The sequence below is a fragment of the Acanthochromis polyacanthus genome, chromosome 12, assembly GCF_021347895.1.
Source record: "Acanthochromis polyacanthus isolate Apoly-LR-REF ecotype Palm Island chromosome 12, KAUST_Apoly_ChrSc, whole genome shotgun sequence".
Taxonomy (NCBI): Eukaryota; Metazoa; Chordata; class Actinopteri; family Pomacentridae; genus Acanthochromis; species Acanthochromis polyacanthus.
This window is the reverse complement of record NC_067124.1, coordinates 24,556,498-24,580,630: the sequence shown is the minus strand read 5'-3', so window position 1 is coordinate 24,580,630 and position 24,133 is coordinate 24,556,498. Positions and strand designations below refer to the sequence as shown.

Sequence of the window (24,133 nt, the reverse complement as noted above, 5' to 3'; positions counted from 1 at the left end):
TTACTTTCAGTGCCTGCTAGCCCCAGCCTTACATTGCACACGCTGTTGCATAATACTTCATCATTATTGCTCTTTAACTTTGACTGTGTTGGTCCTATGTTTTGCAGGCCATCTATATAATTTCCAGTTTGTTTATATTCACACAGGATAAAGTAATGCATGTAATACATCTGCTGCTAAGAGGATTGTAGGTTAGAATGACCAAAAAAGCACACCGGCTTACATACTATAACATTCAACAAGATGTAGCAGGGCATGGTGGTATTTTAAGCAAACTATGCATAGGTATATAATAAAAGTTTTGTTGGTGTACTATATAATATGATAGGCTGGATATTGGAACACACCTTGAACTTTTCGATCATTCATCAGGATACTTACTAGTGGCTTGTTGGTTGTCTTGGTGACTAATAGCGGCTAGTTGGCAAATTTGGTTTAGAAGGACACTTAAAACACATTAACTAGCCAACAGCAGGCACAACAGTGACGGGGAAGTCATGTGTAAGCCTTTGTTCCAGAAATTTGAAAGTCAAAACCAATATGACAGAATTTCCACACTTCCGCGAATCAAATTTGACATGCACATGGGTCATATGTTCATGTAAGCAAGCTAGAGTTAGAGTTGGGGAACATTGTGTGGTTGAAACAATGATGAAAACATTTCAGGATGCGAACGTCTTGACCCGCTGAATCTGGCTCACCTTGAATTCTATATATGTAGACAATACAGAAAGAAATCCCCAGGAACATGCTCACAATTTTGCACAAAGACTGACGTTAACAGTTGGGAAGAAGGTCAAACTGAAACAATAAGCATAACCCACAAACACCGCCAACACATACAAACACCCACACAGAGGGTCTACGAGGATATTACGCTCATTTTTTGGTGACTAATGTCTTTGCTAACCAGCCTAAAATGTGGTGATTCATGTTGTGGGGCTTTCTTTTTGTCATTGGGAAGGTGGCCAGTCCCCACAGTGTTACAGTGTTAACTAATTTATGAGTGAGAGTGAGAGAAAAGTAATTCCCCACTACAGATTCCACACAAAACTCCCCCTGACAAACGAAGACACTCAAACCGCAAAATGCTTTAGAGGACAATTTCAGCTCATTCCAAGTGCTTCTTGTGGCAGTGGGGCCTGATAAAGTTGAATGAGTGAAAAGCTGAATGGAGCCAGACGGGGGGAGGCATGCATGGCGTTCACGGTCACACAGCGGATCGCGTTTCCTTTGTCTCTGAACCCTCTGGCCTGCATTGTGGAAAGAGGGGATCCGATTTCCCCTGTCTTTGATGTCTCCTCCTCCCACGCTTCCACGCCTTCTCTCTCTTCAGGCACCCACTAGCCCTCCCACCCAGACACACACACACACACACACACACACACACACGGTTTTGCCTTCTGCTTGCGGGAAACCCGACACAAGGCTGCATCTGCTGATGGAAGCTGGCCATGAGTCTGAATACCTCATCGAATGACTGCATGTGGAAAAAATTCAAGATGAAATATACAGCAGGCCACAAACCAAAAACTGAAAGACGCCTTTAGCTTTATGTCTAGAAATGATAAAAATCATGTGTTAAATTAGGCAGAACCACCATACAAGGATCAGCACAATAGCACAAGAACTCTGCTGAATGTCACAATGAAAAGGACCATGCTTCCTTTGTTACATTGACTTATTGTTGCATTTACTTTGGTGCTGGACCTAAAAATATTTCATCCTCAGTGTTCTGAGGAACAAAAATAAACAACCTTGAGTTCCCAAGCAGTTCCTTTCCAATTTTGGTAATACTGAGCTCAGGGTCTTTTTTTTGTCTGAAAATTTGCCCACAGATTGTCTTATCAGAGCCAAATATAATAGCATAAGAGGAAGGTACGTACAAGGAGAAATACTGACCTTAGAATATAACTGATGCATATTTAGTGTTTCTTTCATCAGTGGTGATAATCCTACATTCTTCTGCTTTCAGGTAACCATCGACCAAAGTCAGCACGTCAAGGCTGTTGTATGAGTTCACAGAAAGTATGTTAATCTGAAACTTATACCACCCTTTGTTTTACCTGCAGGGTACTGGCATTAGAGTGGAACTATGGCAAACTGCTAGTATGATTAAAAATACAAATAAAACTGTTTCAAGAAAGTTAACATCCTTAGTTTAAGTCCTGGTCTTTGTTTTCATTACGGTCATTTTCAAAAAAGAATCTTATGTCAACCAAGAAGGCCCTTGATTTGCTACTTTAGCTCTAATGCAAGTTAATTAATTTATTTATTTTCCCGCCATTCCTCCTCTTTATCTATGATCATTTACTCTTATTACTTAATTATCTTACGGAGATTGGAATTTATTTATTTTTTTTATTTCATATGTGTAATGTTATTTTATTTATATATGTGTGTGTGTATGTATATATATGTATATATATGTGTGTATGTGTATGTGTACATATATATATATATATATATTTTTTTTTTTTTAATTTATTTTTTGCTGGTGACTTTGTATTATTGAGGGTGGGTGGGGGGGAGGGAGGGCTTTGGTGAGTTCCCGTGATTTGTTATTGTTTATTGTTTATGTTATTGCCCAACAACACAATAAACATAATGTTGAAAAAAAAAGAATCTCATGTGATAAGAAAAGGCACAAACATTGTCTTAAAAATGTAGAACCTTAAAAACATGTTTGGTTGATTTTGTTGATTAAACCATTCAAAGTGTCAAATGATCAAAAATATATAATTGAATTGCATTCAATTTTAAGTTCCCAAACAAAAGGCCTTTAGGTGACCTTTGGTGTATGATGTTGGTATATATTGAGGGTTATACCTCAGTTTTCACCTCAGTTTTGAAGTCTTATCCCTTTCTTATTAATTTCAAATGTGTCGTGTATGATTGTCTGTCTGGAGGCTAGTGACACTGATGTATGAAGAGCAACATTTGTATTCACTATTTCCAGACAAAAATGCCTCAGCAACTAAAAGATAGCTTGTCAATAAAGTTTGTTTTTACAGACCTCGAGGATGTATCATTTAAACAATAGAGCACATTTGAGGGTTTCAGTGTAATGTCTGAACAACTACTGGGTGAACTTCTATTAACTTTTAAAGATTCATCATGATCACTTTGGCAGTCTTCTCACTTTTCATCCACCGTAGCCATCACATCAAAATGATTCTTTTTCCCCATCTGACTCATACATTCTTTTAATTTCAAGCCATGATTCTTTTCTAAACCAAATCGAGTCATTTTGGTACCTACACTTTACCATTAACCACCTGAAAACGAAAGTAAACTCAAAAAAAAAAAAAAATCAAAGTGAAAGCACAAATCAAAAGACGACTGAAGAGAAGCAACAAAATGATATTTAGGATCTGAGGAGGGACTTGAACTCAAGTCTCCAGAGTAAGTGCAAAAAGTGCAAAACCACAATTCTATACCATTAAAGAAAGATAACAGAACTCCATGAAATAGAGGGATAGTGTGCTTTCTGAGCCATGTGGGCATGCTGCACTAAACAACATGCTAGTATTGTTAAAGTATCAGATACATTTGCTTTATTTTATACTTTAATGATCCCACAACAGATGTTCTTGGGTTTGTTTGTTTTTTGTATTTTGGAGCTTGTTAGGAAGCTGGGATTGAGCATACCACATCAATCCTGGAGTAGATGGGGTTAAGCCTTGCACAATTGCAGGAGATGGATCAGTAGCCCAACCCTTTACCACCACTAACCCTAAGTATCAATTTAGACACAGGTGGGTTACACTGTCATTTACTAATTATATGGAAAGAACCATTGCCTCAAAACTTGAGGGCTTGTCCGGGAGTTGAACCCGGGACCTCTCGCACCCTAAGCGAGAATCATACCCCTAGACCAACAAGCCATATATTTGCCTATTTGTTTGTTTGATTTTGAAAGTTTATTTTGAAAATTTCAACAATGGGGGGAAAAAAACAAAAAGACAATGAAGAAGTTGCTCAAAAAGGACTGGGAAGAAGTCGAAGCTTATGTAATCCCACTTCTCCTTACACAATGATTGTAAATCTATTCATTCTGCTTCTTCAAAATACTCACATTTATAAACAATAATAATAATGACAATATTAATAACAATAATAATAGTGTACATGATTTAGAACAAATATACACCAATATGTCCATTTACATTTATAAAAAAAAGGACAAACACAAAAGGACCTAACAATAGCAAAACACAACAGAAAGAAAAGACCCAACAAATAATATGCATAAATAAATAAAGAAAACAAAATAATTATAAACCCAGTGACTGCCACACACCCACTTCATCCCTGCATGCTGTGAAACCTGAACAGAAAATATTTGTGTCATCAGCAAACAATACCATTTTCAACACTTGTGACACCTTGCAAATATCATTTATACACAAAATAAATAATTTAGGGCCCAACACTGGTCCCGGGGGGACACCACAAACAATGTCCAAACTTACTGAACAAACATCACCCAATTTAACTATTTGTTGTCTCTTCTGTATAGTTTTTTTTATCCAGTCTGACACAATACCTCTGATGCCATATCTTTCCAACATTTTTACTAATCTATCACGGTTTATTGTATCAAATCTTTCTTAATATCAATACATGTTTCCACTGCGTATTTATTTTGTTCCATTGCTTTTGTAATTTCTTCAATGGCTTCCACCAATGCCAGTGTTGTTGACCGGTTTGGTGGAAGCCATTCTGACAGTCAGAGAGTATTTTTCTATGAAGGTATCCAGCCTATTATTGAAGAGCTTTTGTAGTATTTTACAGAATCGTGGAAGTAAGGAGACAAGTCTATATTGATGGAATTATGCTTGTTCCCAGTTTTGTAAGGCAGAATGACTTAATCAGTTGACTTTTCGATGTCCAGAAGTTGAGAAGCTTTTGTTCAGAAAAGAGTTTTTGATTCAGGCTGTTACAGAGCTGGTCCTGTGTATGTGAGAGATGTACCCAAGTCAAAACCAAAATAAGTTTAATGAAAGGCACAGTGGAGGTGCCAAGCAAATTACATTAATAATCAAACTTTATCTGAACTAATTTACATTTACTTACTGGAATTTGAAGACAAGCCAAAGGCACAGCTATCATCTACAAAGTGACCTTAGAGAAAACAAACTACATTGACGAACCAAGTCCAACAAAAAGTTGTGTGAAAGCCTGCAGGATACTCCAACTTTACTCAGACCCAAGCATCCTATAGATGTCTTTATTCTCTTTCAATAGGGGTTGCTAACATCTCATTTAAACAGACATGGAGAGAAAATGTAAAGGGGGCTTCATGCTTGATCTCTTGTTGTCGAGGGATCTTGTAGCGGATTTATTCACTCAACTTAGCCAACCAGAGGTTCACAGGGATCATTGATGACACTTAGAGAAAGAACAGTGTCAGGGTACACAAAACTTGGGAAGAAAAAACAAGATGTACATGTCAACGCATACATGCATAATGGCAGTAAGGCACACATGCTGCCAAGCTGCCATCATGTATTCAGAAGCTGAGAGATGATTATAAAATCTGTCCAGGGCAGAATTGCTACAGGCCAGAAAACAAAAATTCAAACGAGCCATCAGTTGGTTTCATGCTACAATTTTGCAAAGCATAATATTTACATTCAGCGTGTGACCTAAATTTCCATATGGCCCGTCTGAGGGGGGATAATCCATCTTAACGATCACTGGGCTTCTCCATCTAATTTATACCACAAAACAACATGTGGTATGTAAAGCATCCCTTTGATTGCATTGTTGTGGAGGCTTCTGCTGTCAGAGACGGTGGGGGCCCCCTCCATACCAGGGTCCGCCAGCCAGACTGCCGGGGTCAGGGGGGCCTCTTCCCGCACACAGCCAGATCGCTATTGAGGCCGCGTCCTTCCTGCAGCCCGGGTGATGTCAGGGCCGAGGAATGTGGAAAACAGAGCACACTGGGGGGCCTTGTTCTCCCACTCTGAATAGTCCTTGGGCAGGAATCCAAACCACATGCCACACACGCAGCCTGAGACGGCCGAGGGGGCAGGGGAGGTGGAGGCCGAAGGGGACGGTGGGGAGCACACGGAGAAAACATTATGGCAACGTGAGAGCAGTCTGAGGTAATGCAGATGTAGTTTAACGGCTGGTTAGAGCTGATACGGTCTGAAATATGCAAGGGAAGTTCTATCAGGGTTTGGCACGAAGTAGTTGAAAAGTAGTTTTAACTGAGTGCAAATTCAAATTGCACTTAGGAGAAATGGATTCCTCAGAAGTTCTCAGGCAGTTAATAGATTGTATTAAAGTTAAGCCTTAGAAAGCAGACTATGCAGAATGATAGTTTTTGTAGCTCACGTGTAAGATAAGTTTCTAACATGAATGGTGAAGATATAGGTTCAGATATTAAAAAACGGGGAGAAAAAACCCCTGAAAATATTCATTTATTCATTATAATGCACAGGGTGAGCTGCAATACACTTACTGCCTGAATTTCTTTTAAATTTAAACTTTAATCAAACACTGTTATAGAAATGGGGCACATAGAACACATTTTAAAGAAGAAAATGTATGCGCTTTACTCCTCTGTCTGTTATGACAAGACATAACAAACTATGCATCTATGCTAGCATCCATGCTAGCTAAAGTGAAGAATAATACTGGGAACTTTGAATATAGCAAATTAAAGTCAGTTGTTCCAAGATCATTTGTAAAACTGTCATATCAACAAATTATTACCAAAACATTGAAATAATTCATGCATAAATGTGTTCTACTCCTGTGCGCTAGATCTAGTAGAAGGTTTTGAGCATTAAAAGGTAAGTGTCCCTGATTTGCCTTTAAATTGCTTTTATTAAATCCAACTGACTCTGCACTGTCTGGCTTTATAGCTCCAAACGCACAAGCTCCCACTTTACATGGATTTCCCCAAGGTCGATAACTTAGTCCCATTCTTTTCTCCTTTTATATATAGTCACTAAGCTACATTACATAATGCAATCTTCAAGTGTCACTGACATACTGATGACATCCCAATCTACCTTCTATCAGACTTCAGTAAATAATTCTTGGACATCAAACACTGGATTGTTAAGATCTGTTCCCTGCTTAAGGAGGAGCTTAACACCATCTGGAAATTGTTTTTCCTGGCCTTGGCTGGTTAAGCTTCTCTTCTTGCTGTCTATTTAATGAGACACTATGAAAATGCAGTTTGATGTGGTTACAGCTGCAGCAAGCTCAATTCTGACCACACCAAAATACATATTGACTAAACGCTAATCATAAGTCATCTCAGAGTGCTTACATAATAGGGTTAAGACTTTACAATATTATGTTATGGAAAGAAACCCAGCAAACCAAGCGATTCCCTTTGAGGAATAACTTAGCAACAGTGTGAAGAAGAAAAAAAACAGAAGGAAATCTTTGACAGCAGGAGGCTCAGGGAGGGCAGTCATCTGCCTCACCCAGTTGGGGTGAGGAAAGAAAAAATACCAAGTGTGATCAGAGGAGAATCAGATATAAAACTTTAAACAAGAGCGGGCAGTACACTTACCCGTATGAATAATTTAACAACCATGAAACGGTATTTTTTCTAACCTCTAGTGGTTGAACTTTTCATCATGTTGCAGTAGTGAAGAAGGGTTCTGCAGGGTGTGTTGGCTTCACACTTTTGACTAAGGAGGGCTTAGCACCAAAATGACTTTTGACTAAGTTTGGTTCGGCATGTTTTCAGTGAAACATTACTCCAAATCTGACTATCTTCTTAAGCAGTTTGCATAAAATGTACTTTTATTTGCTTTAAAATGTTTTTTGGCTTATGTTCATTAATATCTGTATATATATGTATATCTACAAACCTATCCCAGGCGATAATGAAATGAGGAGAATACAACACTGACACTATGGTTGCTTACAAAAGTTAAATGTGGATGCTTTCCAACAATTTTCAAAACAGCATTACTTGCAAAGAAATGGAAAATCCCATCAGTGCAGGTGACAGTTGGATTCCTAATCAATCTAAAAGCCCCCAAATGATCACAATATTTGTCTGCAGAATGAATTAAAAAGAAAACAGTAAATGATGGGACTTTTTAAAGCAAACTCAGTAAACATGGTACACACCAGATTAAATAAAGCAGACCAATTCAGAATGAAAGAGAAAGAGAAGATGAAAGCGAAAGGAGGGGACCGTTGAAACAAGAACAAAGAGTTGCTTCGTTTAAAACCTTCTGGGAAAGCACTTGGCAGAAATATGTTCTTGATCCGAGTTCAAATCATACAAATATCCAAATATGTACAGGAAAACCCTGCAGGCTGGACCAAAGCAAGAGCCTTGTTATGATTCTTGCAAACATCTTTCAGAAAACAGAGAAGATGACTACACTATGCAGATAAGGCATATGGAGAGATTAACAAGCAGACATTACAAAACTTTGTAAGAACATGCATAGACACGTTGATGTCACATCTGGAAGAAAAGTACCAACCTAGAAAACCCAAACATTCAAATGACATACAGTAAATAGGATGACTAAAGGCAGCAGAGACTCTTTTTGGTGACACCTAACAACCGCAGTAATCAAATGAAAACGTGATGTCTCGTTGTCAAAAGAACCGACATGCCTTTTAGGGCTGTTTTCATTTCATCATCCAACCAGACAGATCTAGAAAACTCTTTGTGTCCTGGACAAAATGTTCAGATGAATTAAACACTGAGACACAACGTCCTCACCCAGTGTGACGCATTCAGTACAATGGCCGCTGAATTCCTCTGAAAAGTGTGTCACCCAATCTCTGGTTTCAGGCAGGACTGTGGGACAGCTGATACACCAACAGGGACATCAGAGGATTTCTAATATGCTGATATTTGATATACATTTAATTAAGAAATTAGTTTTTTTTTAATGGCATTGAAACATCTTTCATTAAATGTTTAGAGCACTTGAAAATAGAACCAAATTAAATATCAGCACTCAAAGCATGACTTAATTTATCAACAGGCAAAACTAATCAAAGGATTTAATTAATTAACGCTTTTGGTGGTTGAAAGTTTAAGGCACTGATCCAGTAAAAACACCTGACATCTGCTTGTTCCAGCTCTTCACTGTGAACGTATGCCGCTCTTTTCTTGTCATTTCAGCCCGTTTCATCCAAATTGTCCACTTGTACGATGGTGCACCTCTAATTTTACAAGAACCCTTCAAAAAAACTGTTTTAACAGACTTTTATTTATTCATCGGTAAAATAATTTCCATGAATTATTTTTTATGGCACACAAAAATACCACACATGATGTTTCTTATGTACAAATGAAACGGAAGAGCAAATGTGTTTTGAAGGACGTGTAATTGGATCATGTTTTCTGTTGACATACTGAGGATTTGCAAGTCATAAATACACTGATGCTAAACATATCAGTGCTGTGTTCACTGGCAGAGTCCTGTTTTTTTGGCAAAATAGTCCAATCTTGTAGTGTAATATGCACTTGTGTGTGTGTGTGTGTGTGTGTGTGTGTGTGTGTGTGTGTGTGTGTGTGTGTGTGTGTGTGTGTGTGTGTGTGTGTGTGTGTTTTAAGGTTTGAGAAAGATTAAGGTCTGCTTCAAGTCACAAAAAGACGGTATAAGAAGGATAAATACTTCACAATAATACTTATCTTTCATGCTGGAGTAAATCTACTTTCTCTTTGATTCTGTTGTATTTATGAACTGATGCTGTGGAAATGACCATAGCAGTGAAAATATCAAGAAAACATGCAACTAAAAATGTAGAAAATATTGAGTTTACCATGACAGAGTTTTTAAAAAAGGAGCTGGTGTAAAGTAGAAAGATACTAAAAGCATTGAAAAAACAATATTAATGATATACTGTATCACATTTTAGTGTTAAACAGGGGAATTCCAAATGAAAGATTGGTTCTTACTGCACCTGAAGTAAATAAAGCCCTACCTAGACGTTGTCTTAAACAAATGACAACCCATGTGAAACTACAGGTTATGCCAACATTATTGGCACCATAGTCTGACCGTATGTGACCGAGCTGAGTTGTGTAACTGCCTATAAGACGGCCCATATACATAACGATGCTGCCATGCTGTTTTACGTGATGTTGCCTGGCAGCACTTCTTCACATCTTCCTGCTGCAGTGTGTCATCAGTGGCAGGCAAACGTCTGACCTCCTTCCATCTGATGGACCTCCCATATTATTTCAAGGCCAGGGCAGGTCAGACGGGATTACATCCAAGCTCTTATGTAAGGCTTACACTAGTCCAGACATGTACTTTTTAACCTGTTGTTTCAGCTTATATGTGGAATCTGCCTCGCTGCTGCAGTTGAGGACAAGATGTTCCCGACCTAATGATGCAGCATTTATGTGGAATGTCAGGCAGTTTCAAAACAAGCAGCAGTTCTGCATGTCTCCTCCCAGGACTTACGCACAGAAGCTTATAACACTGGAATGGCCAAGCTGGGGTCAGTAAGACCCCATTGGCTCTGGCGAGTCCCTCTCTCTAGCGCCACCATGAGCGTCACATTGGTGATTTTTTTTTTTACAGCCCTTGTTTATGGGTCGCCCGCTCAATCAGCCCCACACTGAAGCTTTTTTAATAAAATATCCCAACAACTATTGGGTGAACTGCCAACAAATCCAGTGCAGACATTAATATCTCACAGAATATAGATTGTAATCACTTTGGCAGTGACATAATTTGTCTTTTTATTTATCTAGTGACATCAGCTGATCAAAAAATATTATTCAAATGCTGCAGATCTGCAAAATTAATAACATTAGCATTGCTTGGAACACGCAAAACTAAGTTGGTAAATGTGGCAAACATGATACTGATGTCGCAAAGATACAGCTTTTTTTTTTTTTATTATTTCATAAAGTCAGCTTATTGAGTTTATAAAAACTCAGATTACTTTTTTGTTTTTTCACCCTCCTCTGTTGCTGTGACGTTAAACTGTGTCTCTAACATTTATCACTTTGCCCTGTTTGTCAAGTCTCAAAGTTCACCTTGTCATGCATCTGTTGGCTGGTGGCATCATCTGTTTCATACAATAGCTCGCATCATAGATTAATAGCTATAGCTTGTGTAACACTCTACATTTAGATAATAAAGTAGGCCAGTGCTGCTCTAAAATGCTTTATTCCCTCACAGACATTCTGGTTCCACTTAAATGATGCAACACTCCATTATGCACAGCTTACTGTCTGAGATGTCTACTGTTAAAAATGCATGTAAACAGCACTTAAGGCTACATCAGGTCTGCGGCCTTTGTGATTGGTTGATGCAACAGGAGAGCTCTACAGCGGTTAAAAAAATAAGTCGTCTTTATTTCACTGAAATCCAACAGAAATCCCTTCCATAATCCAACAGACTCCCCAGAGACATCCAACAACTGCAGAGAGGAGAGGAAAAGAAAATAAAAAGAAAAGAAACACACATGCCCGCCCACAGGCTTTATTGCACTGAAAGCATTTGAGGGTGCAGAAAAAGCTTTTGGGCAACATGTCTGATTCCAAAATCATAGCTTAAGGATGTAGGGAGGGATTTAGAAGAGGTGAACATTTGTAAGAAGCGCACAACACTGTGGATGGTGTTAAAATAATACAGACTTCATTTGCATTTGTGTAGATGTAACCATGAAAACAAAGAGCTGAGGAGTTTTATTTTAGGCTAAGACATCCACCTACACAGATGTGAAATTAAAAACACCCAAATGTTGGAGGAGCATGCAATCTCTTCCAAAGTATTTAACACATGAACATCAGAGAACTAAATATAATTTTTAAAATGCAAAATTTATAGTAAATTTGAACTATCTTAAAAAATAATATAAAGTAGCTTATATTTTAGTATGCTGGAAAAAAAACAACACCTGGAACAAAACTCTTCAGCCTTTGATTACAGGATAACAATGCAATAACAACAAACTGAAAAGTGCAAACAGCAAATCATTTCCAAAGTGACATGAGTCAAAAAAACATATTTTTCGTCTTTAAGTTTAAGATTTTCATACTGATTTACAAAGTCATTGTACATTACACTCAGTTACCAATAATTATTATTGATAATAAGTAAAATATTATTATTATTCATACATAAAGCTAAAACAAATCCAATCTAATATAGCAGCCTGGCAATAAATCCAGAGTCAATGAAGCTTTCAATGTTCAGCGTGTTGGCTGAGGTCTCGATACTCTGATTTAGAGAACAAAATAATTGGTTTTTGCTGTTAAACAAGTGCAATAAATAATGCAACACACACTCCAATTTCAGATAATAAAATATAGATCATTTTAAAGCAAAAATCGTGCTAAATTTAAAAGGAGAAAATCTCAATTAATATTCTGACTTGAGCCTCAGTTTCCAGTTTTGACTTTGTTAGGTTTATATATTTTTTGCTTCTTCTTTTTCATTTTTTTTTACATAGCCTTAAACTTAATCTGTTCACAACATAGCTATTCGTTGCATCAATTTTTAAAAGCTACAAATACGTACGTTTATCAGTACAAAGTTCCGATTTTTCTGAGGAAAATAAGTGACTATGCAGCTACACAAAAAGTGTTTTATGCCATTAAAACTTGTAATGCCCCCAAATGCAACAAAGGTAAGTGGATTTTCATTTGAGCACCACAGAACCTTCTAAAAAATGCCAACAACCAGTAACCAGGTTAGTGGAGAATGTTGTTAACTTTCACTGGATCTCATCTGGACAGCAGTTTCACGGGAACAGTGTTGACAATAACGTCTGTAAGTTATACAGAGTGTGCAGACAACACTGTTTCGGGACAGACACGCTGCTCCTCAATGTTTTAAGTACAAATTTTCAGACCTGTGAGCACCACAAACAAACTGACACTTTTTCCATTGCAGTTGGATGGAAATAGATGACAAAGCTTAAGCAGATAAAACAAAACTTTTCACATGGTTAAATAGCACTGAGGATTATTGAAGTACAGTAACTCTTTAACAGTGCGGTTTAAGTAATTGGCTATGAAGTAAAAATGTTGTAAAGAAAGCTACTAAAGAGCATGTTTGCTGTTAAAACCCAGACGTAAGTAATAGGTGCAATGAATAGGGGGCAGAACTTGTGTCATAACTTTCAAATGTCAAGGCTTTCTTCATGATTTATCGCTATATATAATCACATGTTTCAATCAGATGGTGACGGATGGAAGCTGCAGAAGTTGATCGCGCTGTAGAACTGCATAGTGACGGCCGAGTTTATTGGGCTGATGCACTCTCCGCTCGATAATATTTTCATTCCACTGGCAGATCATTGGTCCTCACATTGCATCACATCACCTGCAAAATGTAGAAAATACAGATTATTACACCATTCCTCTGCAAATACTTTAAATTATACACCAACTACCAACCAGAACTGTTGAAAAAGTTCCCTTCGGTGGCATGCAAATGCTTTGAAACTGTGACCCTGCTGATACCAATTGTGCATTTAAGGCCTCATTGCATCTGGTTTATTCTGAAATGATTAATCCACCATGTGACCGCACTGATTGGATGTTAGAAGTGTTTTCATTTGAAATCATGCCGTCTAGTAGGTGCATCCATGTCGATCAGCTATGAAGCTGTTCAGGCTCAGAAACATCCGGGTTTGAAGCACCAACCTTGTGTACAAAATGCATTTCTGTTTTCTCAGCTTCTCAGGCATGGGCGTGTTGCACATGCATGACTGTAAATCGTCTCTGTGATCACTGTTTTTATCTGTTCTTGTCTTTACAGCTTACAGATAGGTTGTACCACAGCCAAACTGCACTTGGCATAGCATGTTTGAAATGTTCTTTCAACAATTGGACTCTGGGGTGTGTGCAGAAAGGTGTGTGCAGCTATGTGGTTGGGACTGATAACTGATCCAAACAATAGGCTTCGAAAAACTAAAGTGAAGTCAAGGTGCACACTCACACAGAAGAACCCACAAGAAAAAAGAAAATGCACTTACAAGTTCATATAGAGTGTGAAATGCGCACTTCGATCATTGCAGCTGACGTGCTTATACAGGTGACACTTCTGCAACAACTTATGTGTGCATCCTTGCAAGAGTTTTCAGTGCTCTATGTTAGTCCTACAGCAGCAAGACTACTGTAGAAGAAGAAACCACATGTAGATCCTTTCACTTTTCTTTCTTACAACTTTACAGTGTCTCTGTCGTCTTTGTGCACTGTGCTCTTCTCCATTTGCTTTCCCTGGTCTTTGTCATCGTAATACCTCAACCCACCAAATGCCATGGTGTTTTAGCAAGAAACAAAGCGTCGGTCTGGGTCATGGGTAGCACATATCAACAAGCCAATCATCAATACGGGCTGCTAATGTCACAGATTTTAGTAGGCAAAAAGTCAACACGGGGTCAAGAGTGTTGAGAATGGGGAAAGGAGCTGCATGACTCCAGATGCCAAATAATGACAAGTTCCACAAAAAAATGTGTATTTCAACGGATATAGCTGAAATAATTGTGGTGATTGTTAAAAGAAGTCATCGTTCTGCAGAAGTCTTTATGCACTATAACAACATCATGCCACTGTGGTCTTTGCTTTTGAGTGACAATAGACATAGTCTTCTCAGATGAAAGAGGTCTGATCTTTTGGGTTTATTCCCAAATCAGATTATACACCATTCTGAAAATAACTCTAGCTCAAACCCATTTCTAGCGGGAGAAATTGGGAACGAAATGATCACCGAGAGTAAAGGTTTAGAGGCCATGTTATTTTTTTTCACTCGTCCAGCTAACTGGTCAGTATCCACCGTGTAATCTGCCATGTCTTTTAGTCACAAAAAAGCAGGAATTCACTTTGTGATCATGTTGGAATTCAAACATATCAGACAGTGTGCTTTTTGGAATTAGGCATTAGAAGAAATAGCCAGAGCCGCTGGTTCTTAGCCATGCAGGCAGCATGATTTGAGAGTTGGCAGTGCTGGTTTGTCCACCACTATCCTCGGTGATCCAAGACTTTCATCATGAAGTTGTCATTTGCTGTTCTGAGTACAGTATTTTAACAACTTTTTGGTACTGACAATGATTTTCACTCACTAAGGATGAATTGTAAAAGCCTTGATGATGCCACATCTACTGCGCCATCTCCATTTCAAACTTTAAATTTGCCCAACACTTCTAGGGCTAGTTTACTGCAAAACTACAGACATCCAAATCTGTACTTTGTGTCCTCAGCTATTTTTCACTGCAACCACATTAGCATGCTGATGCAGACAATCCTGTGCCTAAATAAAGTCTGACAGACCTGCTAGTGTGGCCGACTCTTGTTTAGTCTTGCTTAGCCTTGTTTGCTTTCCCCCCAATATAAACTGTTGCACTTCAGCCTTGGCCAATATGATTTATGCCAAGCTGCTAAACTGATTCTCTCTGGCTCAGACTCCTTCCTGTCTCTAACGTGCCACAGCGTCTGCTCAGGTGCCCTTGAGCAACAAGCATCACGCCAACCTCATCACTCCACTGTAGCTTCTTTGTGAGCAGCAGCAGACTGTGTTTGCTGTGTGTGCTAAATGGGAATTAGCAAAAAAAAATAAAAAATCCCAGAAAGCAGCAGGTGAACTCAGCAAATCCCTTCCTCATCTAAATATAGGTTAAAGGTGGACGTGACAGGTAATAATTCACACAAATGGTCTTTAACTTGTTGTGCAATCCCAGTTACTCATGATGTGAGCCTTTTATTTGGAGCGCATGCTGTCATCCAGCTTTTCAGAGCCTTGATCCTCTCTCAGCTGTTGGGCTCCGCCACAGAGACAGCTGCAGTTGCACGCTGGGGGAGTTTAAAAACTGCTTCCAACAAACCTATAATAGTGAGTAAGAACTGGTGTAATCATGATTACCTCTGTGGGCAGAACTTCAGTCTGCAGTCCCTTATAAGGACTTGAAATGATTGTGGCTACAAAGAGGTTTAGGACACTGAAAAGAAAATGTCCATGTGGTGGTTTTTAATACACAGCTACATCTTCTGCAAAATAACCAGTCAATGTCATGGCTGAACACTTCAAGCAAAGAAACTGCAATATGCCAATGACAGTCTCATAAAAACGGATTCAGATTTCCAAGATATTGTACGTAACTAACCTGAAAGACCAATCATGTCAACCAGCGAGGTCAGGCTTCTCAAATCATTGATCAGGTACAGAAATGGTTTTCAGTTCATGACACTGTCGGAAGTAAATTCTAAAGAATAATGATACAACCTTAAAGTTATGTCCCTCTTTTTTGCACATAACGTGGTTCTGTTGGCTTCACCAAACTGTGACCTGTAGCATTTATTGGGATGGTTTGCAGTCAAAAGTAACTTGGATGAGAGTCAGCACCTTCAAGTCTGAGGCCATGGTTTTTTTTTTTTCTGCATTTATTCTCATTGTTTAACTCCACAGAAAGGGTGTCAACATTTTATGAGATTAATGCATATTTTAGTCTTGCAGCCAAATATTTTAATATTTAGTGCATGTGTGTGACCATCACCAGCCCTCCCTGAAAGCTAAGCTGATAGTCTTTATTAAAATTCCCTATTATGAGCCAGGGAGGGCAGTGCTACACCTCAGTGATGTGCAGGGGAAACAAAGGCAGGGCAGGACGAAACAGAACGAACAGGGATAGGATCTAACAAGCGGTGATTTAATAAGTGTTGTGTTATTCCTGACTACTAATTACCCATCAATAAAACAAAAAAACAAAACAAAAAATAAAAAAATTAAAATAAATAAATAAACAAACAGTATTGAACAGCATAGTTGTGGATGTCTTGATAGTATAGAATAGGCCAGAAGAGGATACTAGTGAAAGAGAGAATGAGTTTAGTGTAGAGACTCTGGAGAGAGTCTCAGCACATTCTGCCGGGTCCCATCATTTGTCTACCATGGCACTCGACAGGAGCTGGCGAGATCTGATCAAACATGCAAGTGTGAAGGACCCTGAAGCCCAGAACAGCTACCACGGCAAGGCAGGGCCAAGCCAACAGGGTGCCCTCCAACTCCAAGGGCCGCAGGAGCCACAGGGTGGCACCCCCAGAGAGCCACCGGGTCCACTGTGAACTACGCGGACCCCGAGAACAAGAGAGAGCAGCTACCGACACCCCCAGCGCACCAAAACCGACCCAGGCGGCCCGGGGCACGAGGACCCACCCGCCACTCAAGCCCTAACCCCGCCCGCCCCAGCCCTCACCAGAACCCCACACCCCACCACCCCGACCGCCCACCCAAGGTGGCCAAAACTCTCTGAAATACTGCATATCTCATCTGGCCTACGAACACCTTGGGATTCCCCAGGAGAGTTTGGAAAACGGTGAGAAGAAGGTAGTCTGAAATCCTCTGCTTCTCCTGCTGCTACTGCTACCTACCCCAGGCTAAGTGGAAGAAGACAGATGGATGGCTTAGAGTATTATCAATATTACAATTTACCATTGTGTAGTATAGAGGAGCTTCACAGTGAAGAGCTGTAAGTGAGCTGGTGTGCTTGAGCTGCAGCAAGCAGGAGAGAGACGGCTGGACACAAATGCAGGGACTTCATATATCTGCAGATTGTAAAGATAGCTACAATATAGAGTTACATCTTGGCCTTTATACGGTATGCAGAGATTGTTATCATGGGAAAAAAACTGTAGATATGTAACTTTGATACACAGATGAGTATAAGGGGTTAAACAATGACCAGAGGGGGAATCCAAATTACTGTTATTGTACTACATATATAAATCTATTAATATATGTCACCAAATTTACTTTATTGTCAGGGCCTCCTCCTCATTCTCTGTCCCACCTGGCATCCAATAACCTTTTCCCATCTTCCTCCCTCCCCTTCCTCCCTCTGTCTCTCTCTCTCTCTTTCAGCTCAGCACCGGGTGGTGTGCGGCCTCGCGGCTGCCTCCACTTGGTAATCACCCCCGCACCAGTCCTCGGGCAGCTGCTCGTCGTTCCAGTGATTGCACACCTCTGCAATAAAATTCCGGTTCATCCTCTCACACTCCGCCAGATTGTCGAACTAGACCACCTAGTCAGTTCCGTCTGGCCGCGTTTGTCAAAGTTTTACGTGACAAGTATTTCTGAGACTAACGTCTTTTTCTCTGTTCTCCTCTCCTGGAGGATCCCGCTGTCCGGACCACTCCTGCCCAGTCTGTCTCCTTGCTTCCGTCTTGGACCCCTGCCGGCTCCGTGTCCCTCCTGGTTCCCCCTCCTTGGAACCCTCCAGTTCTGTCGGTTCCCTTGCCCCCTGCCTCGGTCCCTGCAGGCATCGTGTCTCCTCCGGTTCCTCTCCTGTGGTTTCCTCCGGCCCCCCTGGATCCATCGTTTGCCTCCGGCTCCTCTCCCGGTCCTCTGGGTTTCCCCAAATTTACTTTCCAGTCTGTGAATAAAGCGAATCACTCTTGTCAAACCAGCTGTGGGCTCTCTGCTCGAGTTCATTCCGGATCCGTGACATTTATTGAATAAAATTGCAGATCTGTCTCAGAGTTGCATGCAATTCTTCAATGCATTTTTGCTTGCAATGCTTCAGCTTTGTCCTGGTGCAGAGATGTGTGTGTTTTTTCTTTTTTGCAGATGTACTTTGAATCCTTTTCTTATCATCTTCAACTACTGAAGATAATTTTTGTTGAGACTGGTCCTCATTTACATTGGGGACTGTATTTTACACTGTGAAATTATAGTAATTAAAAATGATGACTGTGGCTCTATCAAATTAGGATATCTTTTGATACTCAGGAAGTCATAACTTGCGGTAACTTTAATATTTTCCAGACTTTAATGCCAAAACATTGAAGGAAGTGCACGTCATAGCACCACACGCAGTGTGGAGACACAAGAGCAACAAGCACATGGCAACGACGACGGAGATAAAAACCAGGAACATAAAGCTGCTTTTTATAGCCTGTCGCAATTATAAACACAACCCTGTTTAGCCCTTCCTTCCGTTCTTTTTCTTTATTTAATTCATGTTGACATACAAGAAGAGACACACCTCTGGTAATAACAAGCTTTGACACAGCCACGTCTTTCAGCTGCAGCTGCAACATTCTCAGTTGCACTCAGTCAAATTTATCAGTAAATCAAGGTCAGGATAGGTCAACAAATTTGTCTTGGTTGCAGTTTTCCGTTCACAGGATTCTCAAACTGTCACTAACTTTTAGGTACTTTCCTCAGCACCGAAAAAACACCAGCTGATACGGGCCACTAACCAGCCAGGCACTCCACCTCAGCGCTTTCTGTTGCGCTGATGTTGAAACATCTTTAACAGTCCACTAGTTTCAAATATAGTGAACAGCTGGCTTGTTTTGTCTCTAAACTACCAGGTTTTATTGTCGATTGTACTTAACACAATTAAAATGCAGAATATTTTCATTCATTATGTAATTCCACTCTGCATTATTTTGTCATTTCGAATACTTTATCTCCATTATTGCAATTGCTATTATGATGCAGAGCCTTCTTGAGGGAAGCTGTACTCTTACAAAGTTACTGCCGAGGTCATGGGAGTCTAGAGGTGGTTTTTAAAGCTCAGAGAGGGCTACCAACTAGGCCCTCTTGGGTGTTTGGTGGGGGTTTCTGTAACAAGATGTGGTGCCATGCAGGGCTGTTCATATGAGCCATCCAATGCTTTTCCTGTCTGTCTGTCTGTATTCAAAACAGGGAATTAAGCAAATTCTCAGTGGGTGTGGGGCTCAGACAGGGGTTACCCTTCTTGCAGATTTTGTTGCCAGCGCAGCCCAGGAGTGAAGTGTTTGCAGTATGTTAACCTTAGAACTGCATTTATACTTTTTGCTGATGATGTAGCTCTGTTAGTGTAATTAAAGCATGATCTCCAGCATGCACTGGGATGGTTTGCAGCTGACATGGGTGTCTTTTTCTGAACGTTCTAAACTCTCAAATAGTAAGATGTGGAGATGAATCTATTTAGACTTTACAGGCACATTAAGGTTCAGTAGTTTTAAATATATAGGCACATAAATATATGATTTCTTCACTCAGTCACCTGCTGTGTTCTCAAGTCTTTGACCTACATATGCGTGCCTCTAAAATGCTAATTAATATCACATGGAAGCAGGATGAAACCTGATGTTTAAGTGGGTCATTGCACAGCGGAAGGTTTCTTTCTTGAGAGACAGCATTGTTGACACTTTATAGTGTTATTGGTTAAACTGTTAGGTTACACCCACGAGTGCAACCTGAAGTAAACATTGAAGATGCACCCCTTCCCAAAAATGAGGTAATAAGAGTGGCGTGATGCCACACCAGCTAACCAACCGTTGAGGTTAAAAGACAACTGAACCTGAAGGTGAAGCTCCCACTCTTCAAGTCTGACTACACCCTGACCTTCAACAAAATATTAAATGGAGAAGTTGAATATTTATGCACATATATAGAAATGAAGGCTTTCTCAGTGTGAGAAATGCGTTCCGTTTCCTGTGACTCTTCACAATAGTCACTACATGTTTAGCACATTAATGACGTAGTTGCAGTGAGGTGTTAGCTGTTTTTAGCAGAAACTGAAGGTGGAATAGGTGATTCCTTTCCAATATGTGTAGCTGTTTGTTCAGTTCTTTGAGATGGAGAGTAAATCTGCCACTCATAAGTAGCTAAATACTGACATAAAACTTGTCTTTTAAATAACCAGTTGCTAGAGTCCTCAGCAATTTTAATCTAAATAATGTTTAAAGTATCTGCTACAAAGCTCTTTTTACACACTATGCTTTTTCCTCATTTGTGTTACTACATCATAACCTGATCACAGGCAGGCATGACTACACTCAAGCCTGTGCACTCACTTTATAGACAAATCATTCAAGAGATCATCACTACTGCGGTATCCTAAAACACTACAGTTTTGACAGTCTTCTGATGATGAATGCCTGATGTGTAAAACTTTCCAGATTACTGCACCCCATCTTCATTAAAGATGCCTTGCCTTCACAAGCAGTAACAGTGCAGGAAGGACTATAGCATTTACTGGAGATGGTTGGCTAAAACACTTTAGTAAGACAGCCTTTGGTCAGTCTTGTCTTTCAGTTAATGCAGCAGGAAAGTGAAATTCCATCCCTACAAACACTAGAGATTTAGGGAGCTTTGCAGTGTTTAAAACTAGATTTTATTCCGTTTAATTTCCAATTAAATTTTAATTACATAGCATCAATTCACACCATATGTCATTTCATAGCACAAAGTGAAGACTGTACAAATATTAAACAGAGAACAGAGGACCCAACAACCCAAACTTGTCTTAGAATACTCGATGAGCAAGCAGGTGGCGGGAGTAGGAAGGAAGATACTTCCCATAATAGCAGACTTGACCTTTATAATAGCTCTATCAGTCAACTCAATCATTTCCTTAATGAATGCACCCACTGTGCACGTGACGGCTTTCTGATTCCAGCACGGGAAAACCAGAAATGAGTAATCAATTGTTTTCTAATGGTTAACTGAAATTTAAAACCGGTAGAGAAGAGAACCGATATTTAAAGATGAGCTACTTCCTTAAACCTTCCGACACAATACAAATACCTATGTGTGGTTAGTACATGTGTGAATTCCTCTCAGCCCTGTTCCCACCATTGTTGTAACCAATCACAAACACATAGGTGAAAGCCTGCATACATGTTTGCAATAATGGAAAAAGTAGAGTTTCAATATACTCCCTTATAACCGCTACAGTTAAAGCCCTTCTCAAAGCAGGTTTTATTTAAAAATACTTCCTTAAAGTGATTACAATTAGTATTTTATAATGACAATGACAGCATGAGAGCGTCGGCGCTTGCAGTGATGAAGCTGCAGAATATTATCACCTCGATCAGATTAGCTGTCTGGCCCGCAGCGGCGTTGTTGTGTTTCCCCCAGGTTGTTCCCATAAAGCATCGTTTCCAGTAAAAACGGTGCATTCACTCCCTACCCTACGTCAAACAGCTGCCAAAACACTATCTGATGAACATAGAGGGGCATTTATCAGCAGAAGAAGCAGAAATTTCCCACAGGAATCGGTGGAGACCAAAAACAGAGCTAAAAGAAAGCTGCTATTGCATAGGCGGTCAGAAACAACAGAGGAATAATGTGTTTCTTGTTATGGCTAATTGTGAATAACCTAATAAATCTGCACATATCTCAAAGAGTTATTTGCTGCTACATGCAATGTTCCAGATACCATTTTTATGTCTTCTCTCCAATATTACATTAAATCTACTACAGAGACTACACTGCAAAGGAAGCACTGCATTTTATAAACCAATATTTTTAATCTGCATATTAATTAAAGCTGAATAAGCATAGCAGCTTAAAAGTACATTTTCCTCAGTAATGTAGTGGTGTAGATGAATTCAGGAACATGAAATTGAAATACTTCAATTTATGCATCTCAAAATTGACTTTCAGCACAATACAAAGTACTCCTATATACTTGTATATTCCACGTCTGCACGTTTTCATTTGCAGGCAACAGCCTTGACTTCTTTTGTACACATGAGAAGGTGAAGTTAATCCTGGATGTAAACACTGCCGACATTGCGGACTGCTGTGTGTGCTCGGGCATTTGGGAATGGTGTATGTCTTTAAATGCTGTTTGCCTTCACAGTCAGCTGAGATTGTTTATCTCTATGGTGATGACTTGCTTGTGAGGCTTGTTTGCTAGGGAAATGCGTGGGAATATTATTCACCCAAGCCCTGCTGTAAACCGGCTGTTCCCTCATGCTGCATAGGAGTCATTACACAAACACACAGCACACACACACACACCTTCCTGTGTACACCAAACAAAAGGAAAACTGGAAAAACCGAACTCTAATGAGAAGAGCAGGTTGGATCTTGATTTGAGAGGCTCTAACGGCAGTTGTATTGCCAGCTGTAGGTCGGCTGCCTTTCAATTGTCTTTTTTTAAAGGACAGCGCTTCAAAGTAGGGACAAAGGCCAAGGCTGAAAAGCTTTACTGAATTGTAGCTAAAACAGAAGCCCTTGCTATTCATGTTTAACCATCCAGGACTCAAATAGCCTCCAAACAAACATACAATCTCCCACTCCATTCTAGAAATCCAGTGGCAGTGTAACACACTCTCATGGGAGTTACACTGGTACACAATGTTCCAAAGATTTTTTTTCCCCTCTCAGACTCTCTGGAGCGACGCCCGCCTATGTTCTAATCCTCATTCCTTCCATTCCTCCCAAACAGAGCAGCAACAAACAGCTCTTTTCTTTATACTTTGTGTTAAAGTTTTGCAGCGCACTTAGTGATCAGAAAAACAAGCAAAAAAGCATTCAAAAAAGTATTGTTTTTAGCGAGAAAAGATGAAACAGATGAAATGAAAGGCTGAGCTGTGGGCTGACGTGCGTTTCCAGGTATATGACTTTGACAAAGACAAGCCTGCTCTTGTGAGTTGGCTTTCAAATGCGCCACAGAGTAAATTTGCTTTAGGAGGAAGCAAACACAGTCAGCTGATAGAGAAGCTGGAGAGGGATAAAAAAAAAAAAAAAAAAACCCTAGAGGAAGAATAAAGCTGCACTGGAAGACATCCTTGTTGAAGACTTACATGCTGTGCATAACATCCTGTTTTAGACAGTTGGTGAAAGAGGAATGTAATGGCTTAAAAGCAGTCAGCACTAATGTGGTCCAAAGTTTATGAAGCTGTCGGTGCAGAAAAACAGCTGATTATGACAGAAGGGAAGAGATATCTGGAAACAGGAAGCAGACCTCACTTAACTAGACGTCCATTCATTTGTTCCTGAGAGCAGGAACGAGGGGGAGAAACGAAACTCAGCATATGAGTCAGATTTTCATTGGTTAAGATCTAAAACAGCAGAAAAAGCAGACCGCACAGCTGACAAAGTGGAAAGATAGGAGCGAAAATCATACATCTGTCCATTTCTTTGACTAGACAGGACGTCTGAATGCATAACTTGGACAGACTAACCATCACTAGCTAATCTTATATAAAGACAGGGAAGTCTGGACAATGTTCAATGCCACGAGCATCAGACTAATCCAACCAGATAACCTGACCACAAAACAGAGCACTGAAGATTTTAATTACTTGACGGAAGTTACAGTTCACATGGTCCCCACCTGACTCATCAAAAGCAGTGAGAAAGTGATGAATCACGAGAGTCTGTTAAAGGGACACTGAAAATGTCATTCATAACCATTGAAAAAAAGATTTTAGTTTCAG

The 24,133-nt window shown here is 39.8% G+C and overlaps 1 protein-coding gene and 1 non-coding gene across 3 annotated transcripts; one reads left to right on the top strand and one right to left on the bottom strand.

Annotated features, from left to right (window-relative positions):
* Positions 1 to 3,815: 3,815 nt before the first annotated feature.
* Positions 3,816 to 3,887, bottom strand: trnap-agg (transfer RNA proline (anticodon AGG)). The gene has a single exon. It is a non-coding gene; the product is annotated as a tRNA-Pro (tRNA).
* A 1,996-nt stretch (positions 3,888 to 5,883) lies between these two features.
* On the top strand, positions 5,884 to 18,445 carry LOC110963439 (inverted formin-2-like). Of its 2 annotated transcripts, none has more exons than XM_051956396.1 (3): positions 5,884 to 6,113; positions 17,829 to 17,946; positions 18,081 to 18,445. In XM_051956396.1, exons 1-3 carry the CDS (start codon positions 6,004 to 6,006, stop codon positions 18,423 to 18,425), a joined length of 573 nt encoding a protein of 190 aa, XP_051812356.1. In that variant the 5' UTR covers positions 5,884 to 6,003; the 3' UTR covers positions 18,426 to 18,445. The 2 variants fall into 2 exon arrangements, with proteins under 2 accessions (XP_051812356.1, XP_051812355.1); XM_051956395.1 differs by having other exon boundaries at positions 17,829 to 17,991.
* Positions 18,446 to 24,133: the final 5,688 nt, after the last annotated feature.

Bases quoted from the DNA above. Each gene is read 5' to 3' on its own strand.
- LOC110963439 (XM_051956395.1), top strand. From the start codon at position 6,004: ATGCCACACACGCAGCCTGAGACGGCCGAGGGGGCAGGGGAGGTGGAG. The intron at 6,114-17,828 runs GTAATGCAGATG...TCTCTCTTTCAG, and splicing joins CAACGTGAGAGCAGTCTGAG to CTCAGCACCGGGTGGTGTGC. The intron at 17,992-18,080 runs GTCAGTTCCGTC...CCTCTCCTGGAG, and splicing joins TTGTCGAACTAGACCACCTA to GATCCCGCTGTCCGGACCAC.